This window comes from Aspergillus nidulans, chromosome I (genome assembly GCF_000011425.1).
Source record: "Aspergillus nidulans FGSC A4 chromosome I".
In the NCBI taxonomy this organism is placed as follows: domain Eukaryota; kingdom Fungi; phylum Ascomycota; class Eurotiomycetes; order Eurotiales; family Aspergillaceae; genus Aspergillus; species Aspergillus nidulans.
Window position 1 is genome coordinate 1,806,007 of NC_066257.1, and position 23,493 is coordinate 1,829,499.

At 51.0% G+C, this 23,493-nt stretch overlaps 8 protein-coding genes across 8 annotated transcripts, besides 1 other annotated feature; 4 read left to right on the forward strand and 4 right to left on the reverse strand.

Moving 5' to 3' along the window:
- Window positions 1-23,493: part of a sequence feature (contig 1.101 1..209568(-1)) that runs on past both edges of the window.
- Window positions 490-3,955, forward strand: ANIA_05921 (uncharacterized protein; the record flags this gene model as incomplete). Its single annotated transcript, XM_658433.1, has 4 exons — window positions 490-799; window positions 842-1,827; window positions 2,002-2,026; window positions 2,283-3,955. The coding sequence occupies 4 exons, from the start codon at window positions 490-492 to the stop codon at window positions 3,953-3,955; spliced, it is 2,994 nt and encodes a 997-aa protein (XP_663525.1).
- Window positions 4,310-6,734, reverse strand: ANIA_05920 (uncharacterized protein; the record flags this gene model as incomplete). The annotated part of the gene is made up of 2 exons (XM_658432.2): window positions 4,310-6,363; window positions 6,412-6,734. The coding sequence occupies 2 exons, from the start codon at window positions 6,732-6,734 to the stop codon at window positions 4,590-4,592; spliced, it is 2,097 nt and encodes a 698-aa protein (XP_663524.1). The 3' UTR covers window positions 4,310-4,589.
- Window positions 7,122-8,991, forward strand: atg15 (triglyceride lipase ATG15; the record flags this gene model as incomplete). Its single annotated transcript, XM_658431.2, has 2 exons — window positions 7,122-7,325; window positions 7,384-8,991. 2 exons carry the CDS (start codon window positions 7,122-7,124, stop codon window positions 8,989-8,991), a joined length of 1,812 nt encoding a protein of 603 aa, XP_663523.2.
- On the reverse strand, window positions 9,021-11,019 carry fgaCat (catalase catC; the record flags this gene model as incomplete). The annotated part of the gene is made up of 3 exons (XM_658430.2): window positions 9,021-10,844; window positions 10,892-10,944; window positions 10,998-11,019. 3 exons carry the CDS (start codon window positions 11,017-11,019, stop codon window positions 9,414-9,416), a joined length of 1,506 nt encoding a protein of 501 aa, XP_663522.1. The 3' UTR covers window positions 9,021-9,413.
- ANIA_05917 (putative MFS alpha-glucoside transporter) lies at window positions 13,650-15,408 on the forward strand (the record flags this gene model as incomplete). Its single annotated transcript, XM_658429.1, has 2 exons — window positions 13,650-13,964; window positions 14,026-15,408. 2 exons carry the CDS (start codon window positions 13,650-13,652, stop codon window positions 15,406-15,408), a joined length of 1,698 nt encoding a protein of 565 aa, XP_663521.1.
- echA (enoyl-CoA hydratase echA) lies at window positions 15,547-16,658 on the reverse strand. The gene is made up of 4 exons (XM_050612506.1): window positions 16,509-16,658; window positions 16,307-16,444; window positions 15,684-16,229; window positions 15,547-15,629 (listed from the first exon to the last, which is right to left on the reverse strand). Exons 1-4 carry the CDS (start codon window positions 16,642-16,644, stop codon window positions 15,580-15,582), a joined length of 870 nt encoding a protein of 289 aa, XP_050467054.1. The 5' UTR covers window positions 16,645-16,658; the 3' UTR covers window positions 15,547-15,579.
- Window positions 16,928-18,301, forward strand: ANIA_05915 (protein retrieval receptor). Its single transcript, XM_050612508.1, has 4 exons — window positions 16,928-17,116; window positions 17,203-17,320; window positions 17,393-17,695; window positions 17,797-18,301. The coding sequence occupies exons 1-4, from the start codon at window positions 17,048-17,050 to the stop codon at window positions 17,874-17,876; spliced, it is 570 nt and encodes a 189-aa protein (XP_050467055.1). The 5' UTR covers window positions 16,928-17,047; the 3' UTR covers window positions 17,877-18,301.
- Window positions 18,643-21,552, reverse strand: ANIA_05914 (class I SAM-dependent methyltransferase; the record flags this gene model as incomplete). The annotated part of the gene is made up of 8 exons (XM_658426.1): window positions 18,643-18,745; window positions 18,810-19,012; window positions 19,084-19,222; window positions 19,273-20,554; window positions 20,731-20,990; window positions 21,037-21,053; window positions 21,104-21,258; window positions 21,339-21,552. The coding sequence occupies 8 exons, from the start codon at window positions 21,550-21,552 to the stop codon at window positions 18,643-18,645; spliced, it is 2,373 nt and encodes a 790-aa protein (XP_663518.1).

The following is a 23,493-nucleotide window of genomic DNA, read 5'->3' on the forward strand; positions in this document are numbered from 1 at the left end:
GTCGAGCATCATAGACACCGGATTCCGTGGCGGTTTCGGATTCGGTTTGATCTCGTCTCAAACAGATGGGACGTTTGAAATACCCTATTTGTAATCGGTCCTCGGTAGCCACAGCCTGGATATACGACGCTAGCTGTTTTCGGCGCGGTACCTGGTAATCATGTGACCTTTCGATGCTAGTTTGCCTTGGTGCCTTGGTAGCCTTGGTGCCTTGGTAGCCTTGGTGTCTTGATGCCTTGCAAGAAAATGTATCAGGCTATCCCGTGGATTCGAGTTAATTTTCCATCAAGTCCTCACGTGCAATTTAACCAGCGGCTTCGTTCTTCCATATTCGTGAACGCGCAGAGTGATATTGGAGGATAGAGTAGATTCAGCAACCGGATGATCTGAAAATATTTGTCAATGATTCTCTAGTCGTGACACTCGGGAAGTGTTCAGCTCCCGAGGGATAGTGAATCTATTTTTTTATTGCTGTCCAGAGAAATCCTCATGGCATTTGTTCCCTCAGCAACCTCTTTCTCATTACCACTTCCATTATGGCAGCAAAATCCCAGCCTTCGGGCCGCCCGGTATGAGAGGAAGCGCAAGAACGAATACGACACAGAGGAAGACAATACTGGTCCCAATGGTGGCGAGGATGGTGAAACAACCGATGGTCTATCAGAATTCGGGCTCACTAGCTCATCCGTGCTTCTATCACCTGAGGAAGCGCATCAGTACCGCATCGCAGGCCTTCCATTCAATGAGGAGCTACCAGATACTAAGTATTTTCCGCACGCTCCGGCCACGGAAAGGAGCCGTAAGGTGAATAAACGCAGTTCAATTCTAAAAGAACTCTCAGCTCTCTCGCCGCCGATATATGTGCCCCAGTCTGCAGCTCACCAGGGAAACCTTCGGCTCCGTCATCTCGCGGTGCTCACGTCTGTGCTACATCGATGCCTTCTCGAGGGCGACTATATCCGCGCAGGGAGGGCATGGGGTTTGATTATCCGGGAGCAATTCGGTGGCAACTCCATTGATGTCCGTACTGATGATCGATGGGGGATTGGAGCAGAAATTCTACTACGGAAAGACCACCAATTGTCTGAGGAGCTCCCTGAAGGTGAAAAGGCCGACAGCGGCCGAAATGGGGACGTCCCAAGGCCTCTGTTTACCAGGAAAGGGTTCGAAGATGCCAAACAATATTATGAAACGCTTATTATTCAGCATCCATACCAGAAGACTGCGCCTAATGCCATCAGCGCATTACACTTCTATCCGGCTATGTTTGGACTATGGATATACGTCACTCAGGAAGAAAGCACGTGTGCACGAAGGGCCCTTGAGGAAAGGGACCCAGCCTCACTGAGAGAGCCCTGGGACGACGAAGAGGCCGGATCTGAGAACGACGGTCAGGATGACTGGTGGAATAGATATCAAAATCTGGCTGCTGGTATCAGGGCAAAAGAACTGGCCGAAGCCGAGAGGATTGCTGCGAGAATGGATGGTATTCTTACCTCGCCGCCATATTCAGACAGTCCCGAATTGCTCGAACTGCGGGGTATGGTCTCTCGATGGATTGCTGATCTGCTCGTCTCCAGCTTGCCTTCTGCAAAGAGTGACGATGATGAGTATGACAGTGACCACAACGTGAGTGTCGCTGATGGCGACGATGACGTTTTCATGGGCACAACGCAGGCCGATGGGGTTGAGGCGAGACGGGAGCGACGGATAGCCATGGAAAAGAGGCAGGCGGAATTGACTCGGTCCCAGGAGTTCATGGAAAAGGCTCAAAAGAGGAAGCGCGGAGTCTCTTCTAGGCTGAACGATCTGCATATCGACCGCGACGTTTTTCTCGAATGATACGGCTGGGGATCTACCGTGTACGAGATATATCTAGCTTATTCTTATTTTCGCTGCAAGTTCCCCACATATCTATAAAAATGATAGGCTTGTATACCACCTGTAAATACTTTCTCTGTTGCCATATGATATTCCTCTGAAACTGAAGAATTCTACTAGGCGTTCGCTGCCCTACGTTGTGGTAGTAAGTGGTGTTGAGCATGAGGTAAGCTCGGCCGGCCCGCGTGCCTGAATGTCCAAACGCGTCTGTGTCTTCCTATGATTTTCCAACACCGTCCGTCCAAACGAACGACTTCAAATTATCCACAAAGGTCCAATTGATCCTAAAACTGATCAAATCCATGATTTTTATACTAATAGGAATTTTACCACGCATTATCGGCATGCCATCTGCCTCTTCTCCCCGCAGTCAGACTAAAATACTCTAAACATGGGCGTAGGGGACTATGTGCACTCCAAGGAGAACCGCCAGCACCAGCCTCGCGCAATTGAGCCAGGAAATCAGACAAGGCGGGCTCTAGCTGAACAAGCCGGCCTTGAGGCCCCTTCAACCACTTTAGTTGCGCCTGTGCCTATTCCAGGAAACCGGCAAGCGCCAATAGAACGATATGACACGCCGTTCGGTGACCAGGCATTCATAGAGAAGCCCGTTCATAGAGATGCCTTTGACACCGACGTGGAGGGTATTGATGAGTCAACTATTGCTGCAACAAGCGTGATAGGGAATGATGATGTCACATACAGATTATCGCCTGCCGCCCGGCTGGATGCAAATGCAAATGCAGATATGAACATGTTTGGGACGGTCCGGCATATGGATCCCCGACAACACCCACAACAAGAACAACAACCACATCCACAGCCATCACCGTCACCAACCCGTCAGCTCCGCACCGGTCGCCGTGCCAATGAGTCTAAGTGGTACGAGGGCCTAGGTGATAGAGCGCTAAGGTCAGCGGGCTTGGACTTGGACGATTTAGAAGCAGCAAGCCAAACTACTTCTACAGCTGGCGATGACGAGAAGTCAAACGACACAGACGACCAGCGCTTTGTACCTAGGTACCGCGCAACAGAAGAGCCACTCAGCAGAAGACTTCAGAACTTTTGGACGGCTAGTCGCAGGACGACATATCAAAACGACACCATCGGACAAGAAGAGCCAACGAAAACCCAGTCCTTTATTCCAGTGGCTTCTACGGCGAGAACACTACCTGCGGATAGCAGGAAAGTCACACTCACACGCAGTATGACCACAACTCCCAGGACCAGGTTTAGTCCACCAAAGCCGTCCCTTTTGGACCAGCTAGACTTAACCCCTACGCGGCGTACCCCTGGTATCACTCGGACACATTCTCGAAAGGACAGAGAAAGAAATACAGAGAAAGAAGGCAGCAGAACAGCTGACGACACTATCCGTGCCGCAGACACAGGCCTCAGTCTTTTTGCAGACACCAACAATCACCGCGCAGGGACAGATGAGAGTCCCCGATCCCTCAACGCCTTCGAACTGACCAACTTCGACGACCTTGAAAACGACTCCTCCATGAACGACCCCTTCTCGCGCCGCGCCTCAATAAGATGGGTCGGACCAGCTGAAGCAGATTCTCCGCCAACACATACACACACCGACACAAACATGAACATGGTCACCAAGACCCCTCTTGGGAAACGCAATCTTGAACCTGACTATCCCCCGGAAGTTCTCTGCACTAAAACCTTCAGCGAACTTCAAGCCGAACCTTTTGACCGCACGCCCAACCCCAAAGCATCCCGGCCTGCCGCAGAGACCCAGACACAACCCCCAGAGATGGGCAAAGACGAAGACAAGATAGCATTTCTTCTCCGCCTTACGGAACAGGAGCGCGGGGAATACTTCAGCAAACTCTCGATGGACGATTGGGAAGGCTGCGGTGACTTACTTATTGAGGAGTTCAGTAAGCTGATGACAAAGATGAAGGAATTGCGGCATGCACGGCGGAAGACGGCTGCAATTTTTGAGGCAGAGGTGAAGAGACGGCATACCATGGTCGAGGAGCAGTCGGCGGAGATCTCGGCGAAGTTTGAGGAAATGAGGGCGGGTGGTGCTGAGGTTCTTCGTGGGCGTTCGCCCTGAGACAAGCTCAGGGCTTTGTAGAAAACGAGTCCGTGAGAGTAAATATTTCCGTGGACTCGTCATCCATGGTTGAAAGTGTGGTGATTTGTTGCTACAAAGTAGGGGGGTATCTTTCAAGTCCATCTAAAGCAAGACTTTCTGTTCAAACAACCCATTCTGTTCTCTCTGGCGAGCTTCTGCGGATCATGCACCACGCTACTACAGTATGCCCTCAACCGCTTGCTGATTCTGGTGATCTGATCGCTTTTCATTCATCGAGAAGTTGCCACATTAGCATATTACTGTTATCCCAGAATTCCTATACACAGAGCTATGTATGAGTGTCCTTCATGTGATGATAAAATGGCCGACTTAAAGACTATTAGGTGCGATTCATCTATCGTTGAGCTACCTAGGTATCTACTCAAAAGCATTAAGATATCTCATCGTAGAAGCAGATTACACATGACTAGACTGCTTCAACTCCAAAGTATGCCAAACCATAACTCCTCTTGAGCAACAGATAACTTGATCACCGAAACCAGCAGTGATTCAGGAATAAAACAGCTACTAACAATTTGCAGTGCGCATGGGAATATCGCCAAACCGTACCCGCATTAAACATTGCTCCTTTATTAATAGGATGCCGGAATTGTTATTTGAGTGACGAGCCTTGTTTCACAAGCGCTGCAGAGATACGTTTGTAATCATCGAGCAAGACGCTTACATCCCCAATAGTAAGCTCATTTGCAGTCTGGATATCGAGGAAACGTTGAATTGGCGGATCAATACTGGCGTCGCCCGCCGGTGCTTTCGTCCGAGTTGGAAGAGAAGATACAGCCGGCGACTCGGGAGTGCCACGACTGAAGCCCCTGATCATCCCCGGAATATGATTCAAAGGATTAATGCTGCTTCCAAAGCTTCTGACGGACTCCAGCGTCGGGGTTGCCAACGCAGAATTTGTGCTAGGTGTTCGGCCTTCATCTTTTGACGTGCTCGTCGCTAGTGACGCTCTGGAGCTGCCATGTGTGCGCACGCTGTCGGTACTCCGGTCACGGGGAGTCCGCTGTCCAGCAACTAGCCCAGTGAAAGTATCTTCCGCCTTGGACCCGATGCGTCTTAGCCGGGACGGCTCTGTGGCAGGTGTCTCCCTCGGCGTGTCCTCTTTATCCGGAGCACTGCCACCTGATGCAGGCGCTGTAACTAGACGTCTAGCCTCCGCCAGTGTTTTCGGTAGTACAGGGCCCGTTATACCATCTCTGCCTGGCAGTTGGTTGGACTGCAGCTCTTTTAAACGGCCAAACAAGAAATTAAAGCTGCTGTCTAGCGTTGCGCTGATGTTCTTCAGTCCTTGATCGGCAGTGCTACGAACAGCGTCATTAGCAGCCCCGAGCACCTTTGCAGGAGGTTGCAAAAACGTATTCAGTCTGCCTTGCTGGGCCGGTGTCAACCCCGTCAGCGTCTCGGACGGTTCGCCTCCAACAGGTTTTGAAGGCTCCGCAGATGCAGTTACCGTAGAAAGAGATGATGTGGGCTCCTGAGAAGCAGGTTGTGGAGGACGAATGCTCTCAGCAAGTGATGCAGGTTCATTACTGGGAGCCTTAACACCTCCTTCTTGTCCCTCCTCTGCGCGAAGTTCGGAGAGATCCACGTTCTCAAGAAAGCTGATTGCAGCCTCGAGATTGGTAAGACAGTATGCGGTTTCGCCGTTAACCTTGCTGCTTGTTCTAAACCTTTGAATGAACAAAAGGTTGCTTATGACGTTGATGCCCTCGGGCGGGCAAGTGACCAACGTATAAATGAGGGCCGGTAGAATCTCGTCAGCGGAGGACGACGAAGGTAATAGCTTAGTTAGGGCATCAACAATTGCCTTGTGCGACGCAGCAAGGTGTCGAAGCTTCCCCAATGGATACCTTTCCTCGTTCATTTTCATGAGAGAATCACGCGCAGTTGAAAAGCAGTCATCAGCATCTTTTTGGCTTTTTTCGTCGATCGCAGTAATGTCGATATCGACACCAAGCTCATTTAGGTTGATTCCGACCAAAAGCAGGGCTGCCGTCTTTGACCGCAACTTTTCATCTCTGACTTCATCCAATGTACTCTTATGTCTCCAAATCTTATCATAGATACTTTCGCAAACTCTCCGTTCTACGGCCTCTTCAAGACTGACCTGCTTAGACGCTAAAAGCTTTCGAGCTATTCGCTTCTCTGTCACTTCCGAAGCCGTCAACATCTGGCGGCTGGAGGCGTTGGTATCTTTCCGATCTGGTAGGTGCGGCGAAGGGTCGCGGTTTATCCGGGAAGCAAGGGCAGAGATATGAGTCGCTATGTGGGATTCCGCTCGGAGGTAGAAGTCTTGGAAGAGCGTCGATATTCTTTCTATGGTCGGAGGGGAGGAGTGTACCCGCGCGCTGAGGGAGCTGACGAATCTGTACGAAAATCAGCGGCCGTGATATAGAACCCAACGAACTCCATACCGGTCAGTAAGACTGATCAGCTCAATCGGGAGCTCCTCTTGCTGATTCGGTACATTCTGCGAGAGAACTGAAGTTTCACCGTCTGCGCCATTTTCCACATATGATGATGCTGACTTCTCGAACAAGTCTGGGCCAGTAACTTGGTTGTGTTCGCTCTCCGAAAGATCCAGATGAAGCGAGTCTTCCGACTCTGGTATCGCCACGGACTGTACGGTTTTCGCTCTTGAACGAATAGTGGGAGCTCTCGTGTCCGAATTATTGTCCATTCGAGGAAACGAGCGTGTTGAATGGAGACGAGGTTTTGCGCCAGTATCGCCAGACATGGCTGTGGAGAGTGTACTGTTGGCGGCTTCACTCACAAACTGTCTTGGAGCTCTGCTGAAGGTCGGAGACTACCGTGTCGCGCAAGAGCTCTAGACGCGGTGGATAGAACTTAGATCTTGACACAGAAGTAAAAGTATAGCATTTTTTATCAAGCAGATTCCGACATTCCGAAGCCTTGTCCCCACATGACCGTTGCCAGAGTCGGAGCTGATCGAAGCCATCTTCAGGCTTCAAGGCGCTCGTGACGCGGGACTGAGTCTCACGTGATTATCCTTCTCCGCAGTGCGTCACCGATAAGTGCCTCGACTCGAGAGCCTCCATCCCTATCGGCCATGCACTCCGCCTCTCCTTTTATAGTGTCTGCATCAATATCATCATATTCTATCATGGACCAGCCTCACAGGCGGACAAGAAAATGGCACTTGATGGACCTGAGCGTCAGCACTCTGCTCATGTCTCTTGCTCTTGTTCTTCCGTCTTGTGTCTCCGCTTATCAGCCCGTATACTTCAGGTCTCAGGAAGCAACGCCATTTATTCCACCACAAGTGCCTTCAGCTGACCCGCAATCATTGTCTGGGACGCACGAATTTGTAAGATCTATGCCCAGCTATGTTACACCGGTCGTACGAGAGTGCTTACTTGCGCTAGACCCTTCGCCACATCGTTCAGCGAGGAGCCTACGAGTATCCTGAGCTTCACAGAAGGCTCGACATCAAACCAAACACACAACTACGAACGGTTTCCGAAGATGGAATAGAAGATAATGAGCCTGCCGTTTTCAACGTACCCTTCGTTGCATCCTCCGAGCCGGTTACCATTGAGCGACTAGCAGATCGACGTTTATCCGTAATCGAAGAACACTTAGCGGCTGCGAGAAGTGCCGGATCAGCAGTCACCCTTAGTTCATCACAATGGACTAAAGATACTTTGGCGGGACCAAATGTTACGGATAAGAAGACTATCCTTACTTTTGCAAAAATGACAGCAAATGATTACATTGAGGTACCAGGTACCGAGGACTGGCAGGATATTAACGGTAAACTGAATTATTCTACGAGTTTTGGCTGGCAGAACGATGGGCTTCGCGGTCATATTTATGCAGATGATACGAACAGCACTATTGTCATCTCGCTGAAGGGGACGTCTCCTGCACTTTTCGATGGGGCTGGGACGACTACCAACGATAAGGTGAATGACAATCTCTACTTCAGTTGCTGCTGTGGTCAGGGCGGTTCCTATCTGTGGCGGGAGGTTTGCGATTGCCAGAAATCTGCCTTCAATGCCAATTTGACCTGCATAATCGAAGCCATGAATGACGAGAATCGATATTATCGTGCCTCACTCGACTTGTACTCCAACGTTACAGAACTATATCCGAACGCGAATGTCTGGCTGACGGGCCATTCATTGGGAGGTGCCATGGCTAGTCTCCTTGGATTGACTTTCGGGCTGCCGGTTGTCACTTTTGAAGCTGTGCCGGAAGCACTTCCCGCCGCTCGGCTCGGACTACCAACCCCGCCTGGATATAACCCAGCTTTGCCCCAAGCGAGAAAGTTCACAGGAGCATATCACTTTGGACATACCGCAGATCCTGTCTACATGGGAACATGTAATGGTGTCAGTTCTGTCTGCACATGGGGTGGATACGCCATGGAATCTGCATGTCATACCGGCCAAATGTGCGTTTACGATACCGTTGCAGACAAGGGGTGGCGCGTTGCGATTGGTACACATCGCATCAAAGCCGTCATTTCAGATGTTATTGAGGTATATGATGACTTGCCGCAATGTGCGCCAGAAGAAGAGTGTTACGATTGTGAGTTGTGGAAGTTCTTCCGAAGTAACGGCTCTGAGATTACTACTACGAGCTCAACTACGACTACTTCTACCATAACTACCTCAACCAGGACGACTACCTGTAAAACCCCTGGGTGGTGGGGCTGCTTGGATGATAGCACAACCACTGATCCTCCGACTACCACCACTACAACGAGCTCCACCTGCAAAACTCCGGGTTGGTTTGGGTGCAAGGATCCGACGAGTACTACGGCAACCACGACAACTGAGGCGCCCACCACAACCACAACCTGCAAGGATCCAGGATGGTTCGGCTGTCGCGACCCCACGTCTCCGACAACCTCGACTGCTCCTCAGACTTCCACTTGTGAAACCCCGGGGTTTTTCTGGGGTTGTTATGACACCCAAACCGCGGTCGACCACCTCATCACTCCAGCACCAATCCTTATAGATCTTTAAATCAGCTTACCCTCCAAGAGGTAGACGTCTTATTACGACCATTTACGAACTACACAATCTTCCTGCATCCGGCGTATCTCGAGGTTACCCGAAATTTGATACGGACTTGGCGTTCACTTCCCACAGGCGTTAGGGTTGCTGTCCGTTTTTTGGCATTGCTGTTTTGATAACAACTATACAGTTTGTTGTTCTTACTGGATTCCTGTTAAACTTTAAGGCATGTTAGATAACCAGGTGCAACTTTTTGTTTAAGTTAGCAGAGCGTTAGATCCATATAGTGAACCAGAATCGTTTCCCTTATTACTCCATCCATATATGCATGCCAATCTACATCCAGTTACTAACCTATCAAGCTCTGAGCTTAGAAAAAAAATATTTAGCCAACATCACAGTGAGTTCTAATCCAAAGTAGTGTGACTAAGCTACAAACGAGCCCTGGCCTCAGTAGCTTTTTTCTCAGTGGCTTTTTCAATCCTCTTCCCAAGGTCAGCATTCACACGGCGGAACATGCCATATGTCGCCTGGCGGACCCTAGGGTGAGCATTGCAGAGGTGTCCCGCAACATTACCCACAAAATTCTCCTGCTGTCCCGGCTGGCGACCAAGGACTTTCCAGAGCCCATTGGCCTGAACAAAGTCCTCATCAGTAACAGGCAGCTGCTCGGTTACTACCGAGCCAGCCCACTTCTCGTGCTCCTGGGACGCCTTAACGGGCTTGTACTGCAGCGGCCGGAAGGTCGATGGGTAGTTGGGATTCGCGCCATGGTTGCCATTCACGCTCATTGCGCCGTCGCGGTGGAAGGGCGTGAATGCGCGCAGGGGGCAGTTGACGGGAATGGATTGATAGTTCGACGTGCCGAGGCGGTGACGGTGGGTGTCCGGGTAAGAGAAGAGGCGGGCTTGGAGGACGGGATCGGCGGAGGGCTCGACGCCGGGGACAAGGTGGGAGGGAGAGAAGGCGGCTTGCTCAACTTCGGCGAAGTAGTTCTCGGGATTCTTGTTAAGGGTGAAGCGGCCGAAGCGGCGGAGGGGAACTTCGGATTGCGGCCAGACCTTGGTCAGGTCGAAAATGTTCCAGCGGAACTTCTCGGCTTGCTCTGGTGACAGGGTCTGAACATAGCAGGTCCATGAGGGGTATTCGCCGCGGGCAATGGCATTGAAGAGGTCCTGAGTGTGCCAGTCAGGGTTCTCGGCGGCCAGGCGCGTGGCCTCGGCGTCCGTGAACGTCTTGTTGCCCTGGTCTGTTTTGAGGTGCAGCTGGACATAGTTGAAAGTGCCATCGGGCTTGATCCATTTGTAGGTGTGACCGGAGTAGCCGTTCATGTGACGGTAGGAGTAGGGAGTGCCGCGGTCTGAAAAGAGGTGCATGACCTGGTGAACGGCCTCCTGGTGGGTGGAAAGGTAGTCCCAGAACATGGTGGCGTCTTTCAGGTTTGTCTGTGGATTACGCTTCTGGGTGTGGATGAACATGGGGAATTTGCTAGGGTCACGGAGGAAGAAGACGGGGGTGTTGTTGAAGACCCAGTCCCAGTTGCCCTCCTCAGTATAGAACTTGCAGGCAAAGCCTCGAGGGTCGCGGGCACTGTCAGGGGAGCCCTTTTCGCCTCCAACGGTTGAGAACCGGACAAAGGTTTTAGTCTTCTTGCCGACGCCCTTGAGCATGTCGATGACGGTGATATCGCTGATGTCGTCGGTGACTTCGAACTCGCCGTAGGCGCCTGCACCCTTGGCATGGACCACTCGCTCGGGAATGCGCTCACGGTCAAAGTGGGCGAGAAGGTCGATAAGGTTGAAGTCTTGCAGGAGGAGAGGTCCGTTGGGCCCTACTCGCTGCGAAGCTTGCGGGTCCATCACCTGGGATTGTCAGCCTGGTTGATAGCACTATGAGAGGTTTGGCTTACAGGACAGCCATTGGAAGTGGTATAAACCGGGCTTTCATTGTAGCGGTACGTCTCTGGAACGCGTTAGTTTCGATTCAGAGGCCAACACTGGAGACAAAGAGCTCACTTTGGTCGTCGTTTTGGCCCATTGTGATGGTGTTGAAGCAATGCTAACGCTAATTGATCGCTAATTGAAGTCGAAAAAAGAATTGAAGACAGGTTGGCCAGAGGACATGCGGGGGTTATATGCAGTCCAGAGTGCTCCTCATGAGGGGACAGTAATAAGTAAGCTAATGCCAAATATAAACCTTTCGAGTTGAAACTGCTTCATCGCGCTAAGAAAATCTATATAGAGAGCTTCGACCAATCAGAGACGCTGAGAAGCTCACCGGTGGTGCCCCACTATCGAAGCGGAAGGTCTTTCCGATCTTCTCTCTGGCTTCTTTGCTGTCTATCAGCCAATTATCACCCCAAAACCATACGATCTTCAGTCTCCCCCGCACTAAGCATTGAGGAACTCATCTGACAGGTTAAACGGAATCCAGGGCCAGCTGTCCTCGAGAATCGGAGAATTCCGCGGTCAGGTTCCGCTTCGACCCAATCTTGCTCCAGATCATTATTCCTTAAGTCGATGGCATTGGGCTATGGAATCTTATAATCAGAGCAACCTCTTCAGCAGGAGGGGACTGTTTTCAATGATGTTCCAAGTATTTCAGGTGGCGGATGATCGCATCGTCCTTCTCTTTTAGTTCAAGAAATGCGAGCTCGGAACCGCTCTCAGCCTCGCGTCCGCCCCAAAAAGACCACGATCTCTCATCTACGATGCTCGCCCCAACCAGACCGATCTTGTTGGTAATCAACGCTCTCCTCACGCGATACTAAATTGATTCTAGTCTCTGCCTCGCCGTGTTTTGGATCAGACCATCTTGCTCTGGCCTTTTCTTCTGACTAAGTCCCATCGCCATTTATCAACAACCTTCCCCGCATCTCCAAGCTTGGTCTCCGTATGCTAGGCAGTCACTCAGGCTGCCAGCAGCGGTAGGGGTACGTGACAGAGCTCGTCAATGCTGATTCTGAAGCCAAGGATTTCTATACTTCCTGGACCCATTAAATTCACGGGTATGTTCTCGGCCCTCTTGGTCTCGAATGAGGTCTTGCCCCTAACACAAACTGGGAGACCCAGTTGAAGAGAGCTGCTGAAGATCGTTGAGATGCTGAGATCTCACCGTCGGATCTGCGTCATCGAAGTGAGACATTATTCAGGCGGAGACGAATACGCCGTATCCCTTGGAACATCGACGCCGATGTATGCTAAAGACTCCGCAGTCAAACGAACATCGTAAATAAATACTCCTCTCAGCGCCGAGACTGCAGACGGCTCTGCCCGGTGTTCGGTATGAGAGTTCGTCCCTTCAAACTTCCCATTCGTTTCATTGCCCGGCACCTTTGGTGATAAAGGAATTATGGACTTCTGGAGAATTCAACACTCCGAGCACTAAATTCGCTGATACTTTAACCTAGCCGCTTGCGGTAGCCCAGGGAGGACGATTAGTGAATGACCCGCGAAAGACGTTCGGGGGCTCTGGGCTGAGGCGTTACGAGGCTTTCAAATGGGTTTATGCTAGATGCTGGCTCTAGTTCCCACCTGCTGAGACACGGTATCTGCACCGGTATAGGATTGGACGACCGGTTGTAAGATGTGCTCTCAAGCAAAGCTTCCCCTTCCAACATCCCGGCTCCTTGGGCCCGAAGGCTAGCCTACTCGAGACTCTCGTCAATAGGCCTCAATTGGGTTAGCGCGCCGTCTCATGAGCTTGATTTGCTGCGTTATGAGGAATATGCCGAACTCGGTAATCCGTGAAGACGCTTGTCCACTAGGGGCTTGGGCTTGGACTTGGGCATGGGAGGACTATGAGACTCTATCAGCGAAAGGTTCCCTGGGGCCGGCCTGCGCGATTCTGAAGCCGAAATCAATAGTCTACTATGGGGTAGTGATAAACAGCCAGCAATTTACTGGTAGGTGTCCTCCACCTATAACCCAACTTCTTGAAAGAAGCGTCCTCGTAGCAAAGGAAGCTGGTTAAACGGGAAATAAAAAACCTTCGGCTTTTCGAGTCGCGACTCCAACCAGACAACGGCGTTATTTCGGATCCGTCCTTTTCCTTAGAGGGATATTTTAGAAGCATCTGGAAAGATATGGAAATAATGATGGAGCTAAAGATGGTCAAAATCCTGTATCTGGGAGCGAACTGGGCTGTTCCAGATCCGGAACTGGCCCTGCTGACCTGCCCAGAACATTTCTTCTTTTCCTCTATGCTTGACATGAATAGAGTCACGCACTCACGATCAACTCTGCTCGCTCTAAGAGCCCAACACTGAACAAGAGCACGTCCAGCGATGATCCCTACTGAGTCTCCCGAGGACCTGGGCCACGAGTCTTCACACTACCAAGGGCTTGGCCGCAACTCCCCTCCACGGTCAGTGGTCTGTTCCCAGCTTCCCCACAACCCCGGGCTCTCGAAAATGTCACCTCCTGGTGCGTTATGCTCTCTTCGTGCTAGCGTCGCGTGCTTTCCCGTTCTTTTTGGACTCTCAGTCGCTCATCTCTCGGAAGAAATCTTTGCGAAAGTGGGTTAGTGTGGACCCTCCCCGAGGCCCCCGCCGCGGATATAAATTCTCTATCGATCCATCCACGGGCTCCTGAGACGGCTCGCCTGACGCCAAAACTACTACTTCTTTTACGGTGTCGGATGCTGCGGCAGTCCAGGGTTTCCACAAAATGGAGTCCTCCAAGGCTCAGGATGTGATCACTCCGGTCAAGAATGAACAGTCGCCAGATTCTCACGGGTCGCCGACGCCGATGGCGAAGGTCGTTGCAAACGCGAGGGCAGCTGCTCACAAGGAGCAGAAGATGACGCTATTACAGGGGATAAAACTCTATCCCAAGGCTGTCATGTGGAGCGTTATCATCTCTACAACAATTGCTATGGAAGGTTATGATATTTCTTTGGTCAACAACTTCTATGCCTTTGAACAGTTTAATCGCAAATATGGCGAGCTGGGAGCAAACGGGGAGTATCAAGTACCTGCACGGGTAAGGATTGGCATACCTTGAATGATTGACCTGATCGCTGACGATTGGTGAAACTGTTTAGTGGCAGTCCGGTTTGAGTAACGGGGCGTATGTCGGCGAAATCATCGGTCTATTGCTCAACGGTTGGGCCTCTGAAAGGTTCGGATACCGGTATACGGTCATGGCTTGTCTTATCCTCATCACAGCCTGGACAGCCATCTTCTTCACGGCTCCTAATGTCCAAGCTCTACTGGCCGCCGAAATACTCGCTGGTGTACCCTGGGGAGTCTTCCAAACATTATGCGTCACCTATGCCTCCGAGGTCTGTCCGGTTGCGCTACGCAGCTACCTCACCACGTACGTCAATTTCTGTTGGGGTCTGGGACAACTTATAGGCGTCGGCGTGATCCGGTCGATGATCGGCCGGGAGGATGAATGGGCTTATCGCATTCCGTACGGATTACAATGGATGTGGCCGGTGCCACTTTTCATCGGGATTTGGTTGGCGCCCGAGTCGCCCTGGTGGCTAGTCCGGAGGGGCAAGACACAGGACGCTAAAAAGTCACTGCAGCGTTTGACGAGTCCACACCGAGATACCGACTTCAATGCGGACGAAACCATCGCCATGATGGTCCACACCACAGCTCTGGAACAGAAATTAACATCGGGCGCTAGCTATTTAGATTGCTTCAAAGGAGTTGATCTGCGGCGCACAGAAATCGTCTGCATGGTATGGGCTATCCAAAACCTCAGCGGCAATTCTTTCTCGAACTACTCGACGTACTTTCTCCAACAGGCGGGACTGGACGACGAGAAGGCATACTCATTTGCAATGGGCCAGTACGGCATCAACATGGTTGGAGTCTTTGGAGCATGGTTCCTCATGTCGTGGGGTATCGGCCGTCGAAAGCTCTATCTTTACGGTTTATGTGGGCTCTGCGTAATGCTGCTGGTTATGGGATTTCTCGGCCTTGTTCCAGAGTCTCACCGGACACAGTCTTCGCTCGCCACCGGGTCAATGATGCTTATATGGGCGCTGTTCTACCAGTTAACAGTTGGAACCGTGGCCTACTCTCTCGTCGCAGAAATCTCGACACGCCGTCTGCAGATCAAGACCGTCGTTCTCGGCCGTATCCTATACAACATTGTTGCCATCATCTGCGGTGTTCTCACGCCGTACATGGTGAACCCGACGGCTTGGGACTGGGGCAACTTTGCTGGTCTTTTCTGGGGAGGGATTTGCTTTCTTTGCATCATCTATACCTATTTTCGCGTTCCTGAACCGCGGGGGCGCACATTCGCCGAGCTGGACGTTCTCTTTGAGCGCAGGATCAGTGCTCGTAAGTTTGAAAGCACGCAGGTCGATGTTTTTGATGAGACATTTGAAGGCAAGGTGGTTGAGGACTATCAAAACCAGAAAGGGCTCCCGGATGATCCGGAGAAACTACCTACTGGCGTGTTCTGAGCTTTGTTAACCCACATACCGCTTTCTTGCATCCCATAATATCTAATAATGAGTGTACATAATACGTTATGAGGCAACGAATGTGTCTAATGATGCCTTTACTGTTATTTCAGACAGGTTCATTGTCAAGTTCTTACATGTGCGCATAGGCTAACATTCTAGCCCAATTTCTTACTCGTGCGACCACTGAGGCTTCTTCTTTTCCGCAAACGCAGTCATTCCTTTCTCTCCGTCAGTGCCATTCTTGGAGTAATGGTAAAGGGACAAAAACCTACCGATCTTCTGATCCTGACTCCCGAACAACCCATGGAACAGCCTCCGCTCGTACTCAACGCCCTCCCTCACTCCCAAATCCTGACTCTTATTCACTACTTCCTTCGCCGCAACAGTCGCAACCCGGCTATATCCGGCAATTGTCTCGGCAGTCTTCACTGCCTCCTCCAAGAGTTCCTCCTTCCCACCATCGACAACCTTCGCCGCAACTCCCCACTCACCCGCCTCTTTGCCGCTGAAGTTCTTGCCCGTTAAGATGAGTTCCATCGCTTTACTCTTGCCCACCGCAGCCGTGAGACGTTGCGACCCGCCGGCGCCGGGGATAACGCCCAGCTTGATCTCAGGCTGTCCGAACGTGGCGGACGCGGTGCAGTAGATGATGTCACACATTAGAGCAAGTTCACACCCACCGCCAAGGGCGAAGCCAGAAACGGCGGCAATTACAGGCTTGCGAATAGAATTCGCGAGATGCGACCAAGGGGCTATGAAGTTGTTGCTATACGCGGAAGCGAAGGTTAGAGGGGCCATTTCTTTGATGTCCGCGCCGGCTTTATACACCAAAAATATCTGTTAGAATTGCGACTTGAAGAGAAAGAGCCTTGACATGGAGTAGACAAGAACATACCGGCAAAAGCCTTCTCACTTCCTGTGATGATGATAGCGCCAATATCCTTGCTTTCATCGTATTTGGAGAGAGCATCGTTCACTTCTTTGAAGAGAGGGCTGGAGAGGGCGTTGAGGGCTTTAGGACGGTTGAGAGTGACTATCACCGTGAAATCAGTATCTACGAGGTATGCATATCCGGATCGTTTATTTTGTGGACATACTCAAGCCGACTCCAGGCTTTGGGGTCGAGGTGAGGATGTGCTCATAGCTCGGTGCCGCGGATGAGTACAAGCGCACGCGGGTAATAACTGTTGTGGTTCGGGGGAAGAGGAACCGGGTGGATTGACGGGCGAACATGATGTTGTATGATGTGAGAATTAACAGGATGAACAGAAGCAAGGCAATGGTTTGAAGCTTTATTTTCCCGAGAACGAAGTCAAGGAGTAGATACCCCGGCTCCCCGCAGCCGATGCAAGCCGCGCTCTGTCCCGAGGTAAATGGTTCACGTGATAAGTGTCATTACGTAAGCTATCAAGCACTTGCTTAGTGAATTACGTGGCGCAGCACTCCGCTGTGGCTGTACGGGCGTGCACAGTCCGCCGACGCTGGAAGTGGACAACTTTTGCCTAGCAACCTCCATCACGAATCACGACTACCCTAGGACCTCTTGGATGCCGTATAGCTGGTGCTGAGAGTGCGCCCCTTTACTCCAGATTGTCCTAATCTTTCTACTTTTCTGTGACCATTTTTAACCGCCGTAATGGACGTCCCTGAGCCCGAGCAGACGCCGTTTACCGCAGTCTCCGCGCAGACCTCGAAGCTTGCTAGGGTATGTACCAATGCCCCTCTACGTGATGGGATCGGGCATCTTGGAGGAGGAAAATGAGAAATGAACGTTTAGCTAATGGCTCATAGCAATACCAAACCTACCTCGACGCCTCGACCCCTTTCACAGCCTATCGCTGGATAGGCACTGCCGTGCTCCTTTTCATCTTCTTCTTGCGCATCATCCTCGCCCAGGGCTGGTACATTGGTACGTCCGTTTTCTACAACTAAATTCAAGTACAAACCAAAATAGGTATCACAGTAACTAACGGGACCACAGTCGCATACACCGTCGGGATCTACCTCCTAAACCTCTTCCTCCTTTTCCTACAGCCCAAATTTGACCCCTCTCTCACACAAGACGAGGGCCTCGAAGATGGCGACGCGGGTGCCCCCAGCCTCCCGACAAAGCAGGACGACGAGTTTCGCCCTTTTATCCGCCGTCTCCCCGAGTTCAAATTCTGGCACTCGGCTACCCGCGCCCTGGCCATCGGGTTCCTCTGCACCTGGTTCTCTGTCTTTGATATCCCCGTCTTTTGGCCTGTACTTGTGGTGTACTGGATTCTGTTGTTCGTTTTGACGAGTAAGTCCAGTCTCTATTTTCCAAACCGAACCCTGGCTTTCGTGTGTGGACAATTTGGAAAGATAAATAGTATGATCGCTAACGCGGCTTGTCCTGTCCAGTGCGCCGACAAATTCAACACATGATCAAGTACCGATACGTGCCTTTCTCCTTTGGAAAGGCCAGATATGGCCGCTCATGAAAGCTGACTAAACGATTTACCACTTTTCTCCCTCTTTATCTCATGAGATGACGGCACGGAGTATTTGCCATCCCCCGTTGGGGATGTGCTTGGACATTTTGTTAATTCTCTCTTTTCTCGCTTCTCTCCCATGAGTTGTTTGCAAGCATCGATGCGCTTCGTTGGATTCCTCGGAAGTTCAGCATGGCCTATCTATTTGGTTTGCGATAGAGGAAAGGATGAGGATTGTAGCTTCTAATGCATACTTTTACTTTTCTTCTCTTCGGCTCTTACGTTTTCCTCCTGACGATGAATTTGTTTCGCTGTACAGAGAGTGTCGTGCGCACGCTGCTCGCTTTTCACTCACCCTAACACCTAATGTTGATGTCGCCTCTGCTTATGCCCTATGCGAGAGCCTTGTATCTTTACGTGCATGATTGGCAGGACTGAATAGACAAAATTGCTGAAATACGCCCTCTATGTGCAGACAGCGTGTCTTTTCTCGTATGCATAGAAAACGTCTTATTATATCTATGTTTCATCTGTATTTCTAGAAGACATGTCACATATAACGGCGGCATCATGCAGCCTGTCTTTCATAATACCCTGTGTACGACAGGCGAACTATCAGAGATGGGGCTAAGTAGGGAACATTTAATCAGACTTAGCGAAACAAGGTGGAAATAATTCCTGTAGGTACTGTAGGGTAGGTCGTATAACATCAAGGTATATAACGGATTCGGATTCGCCTGCGAAACTCAAATGTACTGATGATAGAGGACTTGGACTAGATCTCAAGATACTCGACGCTATTCGACCGCCTATCTTGCGTTGGGCGTTGGAGTTCCCTGGTCTTTGTGCAGATCCAGGTTGAGGCGTACATGTTCACACTTTGCAGGTCGTTATTAGATCATGATCTCTTCACTGATGCGGCGGGAAGAAAGTAAAACATACCGGTCAATGCAAGTACCCGAGAAGCGAGCGCCAACACGCCTCGCCGAGAAGCCGTTCTCTTCGAAGTTCTTGATGTACCAGGGCTCGATACTAGCGGAGCGGAGGAGGATGCGGCCATCCATCTTGAGGGCTTGGTTAAATTTCTGGGCTTGCGCGGTGGCTTCGGTGCCCTCTGGGTCGAACCAGTCCATTGAGTCCATAATCTGCAAGATTACAGTTAGTACAGAAAGAGAGCGGGCAAAAGCAGCGGCAAGGGGACGTTAGAGGAGCGTACCACGGCGATAGTGAGACTTCGAGGCGTGATACGCCCAATAACTTCGTTGATCTCGTCCGTATGGATGCGCAGGCCGTCGAAGGCGCCCGGCGATGATAGTTTGACGTGGGCTTGGGGTGAGAGGTAGGCGGGAGCGCATCTGTCCGATTGTTTAGTCTCGGTCTGTATAATCAGACAAGGAGTAATCACCTTTTGGAGAATTGACCTTTCAGGCAAAGGTAGTAGAAGTAGTTGTCGTTGCTGATCATGGTTTCATGGACAACAGGGTCTAATGTATCCACGACGTATTCCCAGATCGACTTGCCGCTGATGTCTTTGGCGTTCTTCATATCTTTTGTGAGACCATTGCGCTTGAAATAATCCTCCACAATCATGTTTCGCTGATTCCGAGGAACGCCCGCGGCTTTCCAGGCAAACCATTCAGTGCTCACCACCGCCCAGTGAAGGGGCTTGCTCAACAGAACGGCCCTGATCCGCGGCCAGATCTGACGCTGTTCAGCTAGGGTCTGGGCCTCGCAGAGCTTTTTCACCTGGCCCTCCAGACCGAAGACTTTGAAGATGTAGCGGATCATCTTGATGGCGTGGCGAGAACCGCCGGTCTCATAGAGTCCTCGGCCAGAAGATGAGGTGAAGACATGACTGTGTTCAAGCCAATACTGGAAAGCCTGACTTGATAGGTGAGGGCTCAGACGGGAAATCAAAAGGTTCCGGAACTCGGGATGCTTTCCTTCGCCGAAGATTTTCCAAACATCACGGTGACCGAGGGCGATGAAGCTTGCAACCTTGAGCTCGATGAGGTGGTTCTGGTTGGGGTTCAAGTCAACGGCGTGCACGCGGCGCGGGCTCTTCTGCAGATAGTCTAGGATGTTGTCACCAGCACTTGTGATAGCCAGTATAACGTCGTCGCGCTTTATGTTGAGTAGTCTGTGGTCAACCCGAGGGTCCTCCCAGTTGAAGGCATAGATGTACTCATTCTTGAATTGAGTGTGTTTCGGGAGGAGATCATTATAGAAGATGCGGTAATGGTGGTTTTGATAGAAGGCAGCAGGCAGGGGAAGGTTGGCGCTCAGGTTGACGACGGCCGACTCATACGCTTTAGAGTGAATCTCTTGTGTGCTCTGGATGATTGCGTTATTCATCTCCTCGCGATGGTTTGCTGGAGAGAGATAAGGCGATTCTGTGAAAGAAGCGTCCAACTTTTCTATGGCCTCACGGCTGGCCTGATTCGGGTAGATGTCTTTCTGGCGGCCAATGAAGATGTAGTAAGGGATGCCTCCGAGTAAGTAGTTACGCTCACTAGCAGAAATGACAGTTCCAAACCGATATTCCAAATAGTCTCGGCGAGCGGCATCGAGGTTCACACGGTCTGCCTCAAACCAAGCGCGCCAGAACGCACGACCCAGCCAGTTAACATGTCGGTTAAAGACACCGCCAATATAGTTCCTGGAGGAGACATCGACAATGCTTTGGACTTTTCGAGCATTAGTGTTTCTTCTCATTGCTAGCTGCAAACCTGGACCCTACCGTAGAAATCACAAACACCCAAGAGACCAGACGGCTTCACCAATTTGCTTAGTGAGTCCACCACGCTGTAATAATCTATTACTGTCAGTGGCTGTTCGAGAATTGCATAAAACGAGTCCTTACCTGGAATCATTGACAGGCTATAACTCATTGTGACCAGATCAGCACCGGCTCCTACGCTCTTTAGAGGATCAATATGGTCCTCTGGCAATTGGAAGGCGCGTGCGTCCTGGCAAACGACAGTGACATTCTTCCATCCTAGTCGTTCGAACCGCTGGCGAGCTACCTCAAGCAGAGAAGGAGAAAGATCGACAAGGTAGACATGAGAGAAGAATTCGGGAACGGGCACGAACTCGGCCATAGCCTCGATATTGTATCTAGAGCTGTCAGAAAACGACAGAGGAACGCTGTGCTCATCTTGATGCTTACCCGGTACCGCCACCAATCTGCACCATTCGTTAGTTTTTCGGGGCCAGCGGGAACACGAGAACCTTACATCGACCCAGATCGCCTTGCCTTTCCGAAGCTCCTTGTTCTCGACCTTGTACTTGAGCTGAGCGGCAACAAGACCAAGCATATCCTCCCGACCACGTAGAAGGCGCTTCCGGGTAGCGTCGTAAACAGTAGCCTGGGGAGCAGTCAATTGACATCCTGAAAGCCAGTGAACAGAAGATGAGCTCATACTTGAGTAGAATAGAAGCTCTCCAACGCATCTTGTTGGCCGCTCCCACCTTTATCATGGGGTTTCAGGAAGCTGGCATAGATGAACCTGAGGTAGACGGAAATCCCGCTATTGTTATCGACCTTGTTGCGCTTCTGCGACGCCACGACGAGGACAACTGCGACAAGCGCGCAGACGAAGAAAGCAGCGCCCGCAATGGACGCATAGTGACGGTCGAAGCCGCTCAGAAGGAACCCGGCTGGGCCACTGGCAAGAGAGCTCATGGCGCAAGTGGAAGGACACGACCAGAAGGACAGAAGAGAACAGACTGCCCCGAATTGAGCATTGAGTCGGGAGGGGCGCTTTCTTCAGTGAAATACCCCTCCATCGCCGGCCGGCCATCGGGGAAGAGGAGCTAAGCTTGCCCCTTTTGACCCACCAGGACTGTCTGTCGACAGCGTTGGTTCCTAATGTAAGGGAACGAGGAAGAGTGCAAAGGACATGACGCCCTATCAGGAGCACACATGGGCCCGGCGCGAGTTGGGAATATCGACTGAAAACGGAACTGGGTCAACAGCGGCAGAGGTGCACTGAGTAGTTAGATAGACGATCCTAGATCCATTCTCTTGCAATTGGCCCCGTAACACACCCGGGGGTGGAGTGCCTAGTGTTAGAACCAGTCCGATGCAGCGTGCACGAGGCAAATGGTCCAGGACTCGCGACTTCTGCTGGAAGCATCTGCAGCTGTTCAGAGGGCCTATTCAGAGTACAGGCCAGCGCACGGGCTAGGAACCATAAAGCGGTTGGCAAGTAGGAGAGCAGCGTGGAGACATGTGTGGGAATCCGGCGAGGAGAAGAGGAGGAATCCAAACGGTCGGCAGACGTTCGGGGAGACACTGAATAGCCAGTATACTTGGGCGGGTCGGCCAATCACAGCACTCCATTCCACCACACTTTGGCCTTCGCATTCCGTACGGTCAACATCTTCAATTCGCCAGATGGCGAATTTCAGAGGATTTAGACGGCGTCATTCAGAATGAATTAAATGTTATTGATTGTTGATAGCAAGCTACAAGAATGAGCAGAGGATTAGCTGTGTTACTAACGAAGTTGGTGATTATATATAGTAAGCTCATGCGAATATATCATTAAACTAGGCTAGAATCCACTTTCAAGGTATCTGACCGTAGACTTTGAATCTTGAAGTGTTTCTGTCTTTCAGCACGGCCATATGAATGCTTTCAGGTAGATGATGTCAGCATATATCCAGCGACACCATAACCTGCAATCAATTGGGAATCCGCCAACACGTACCTGCCTTTCTTTCCTTGAACCACTAGCACATCATTATCGTCAGTCATGGTTGGCGCTCGTTCTTGATTTACTTGCTCTTTTTCTTCACCTTCTCACTAGCGTCCATAGCTACCCCATCTCTCTGAGATCGCATCGTGAGTTTACAGAAAAAGAGGGGTTCTCAGAAGCTGCTTGGATGTTCATGAGAACATCTTGAGGTGCCAGTACCACTATTCTCCCACTGCTCCAGCCGTTAGATCATCTCACCGAACTAGTACGGGTCAATCACTGATCCTGATGATATATGTCAACGTGAACAGAACTGACAGCATACTCCGCAGCATCGCACAAGGAGACGGTAGCCGCGGCAATGTTTCACCCCGTCGCTGATCAAGTTTCACGATATCCTGGTCCGCAGAGGCCTCGCGGAGCTTGCGCAGCTATGTCCTTGTTAAATGTCTCTGGGTGACGATTCGGTGTGAATGATGCATTCATTCGTTGGGCTGTTGCAGAACACAGGGAGGCTGGAACGAAACGACGCCCGGTTGTGTCCAGTTCTCCACGAAGGATACTTGAGGCGGCTAGCTTTGGTTTGCAAGCGTCCGTCATATGCAACGATCGGGTTTGATACTTCACACGAGGGAGATGGTCAGGTAAGTAAGTGGTATTATTCTATTAGTCTGGGACAACAGGCTTTTCGAGCTGGCTGAGCGAGTATTTGGACTGCTTAAGCATAGCCTAAGCCTCCTGCTTGCTTGAGAGTTTTTTCTCCTAAAATCTCCCGATCACACCTACCCGGGAATCACCTTTGAAATATGTCAAATTCCACGCGTTATACTTTCAAGAAATGTCTGCGTAGCACAACTCCCTGTAGGCTCACTTTAGGATTCATATCGAGGGTTGCTCGACCTCCACGTACCCCTTCCTGAAGG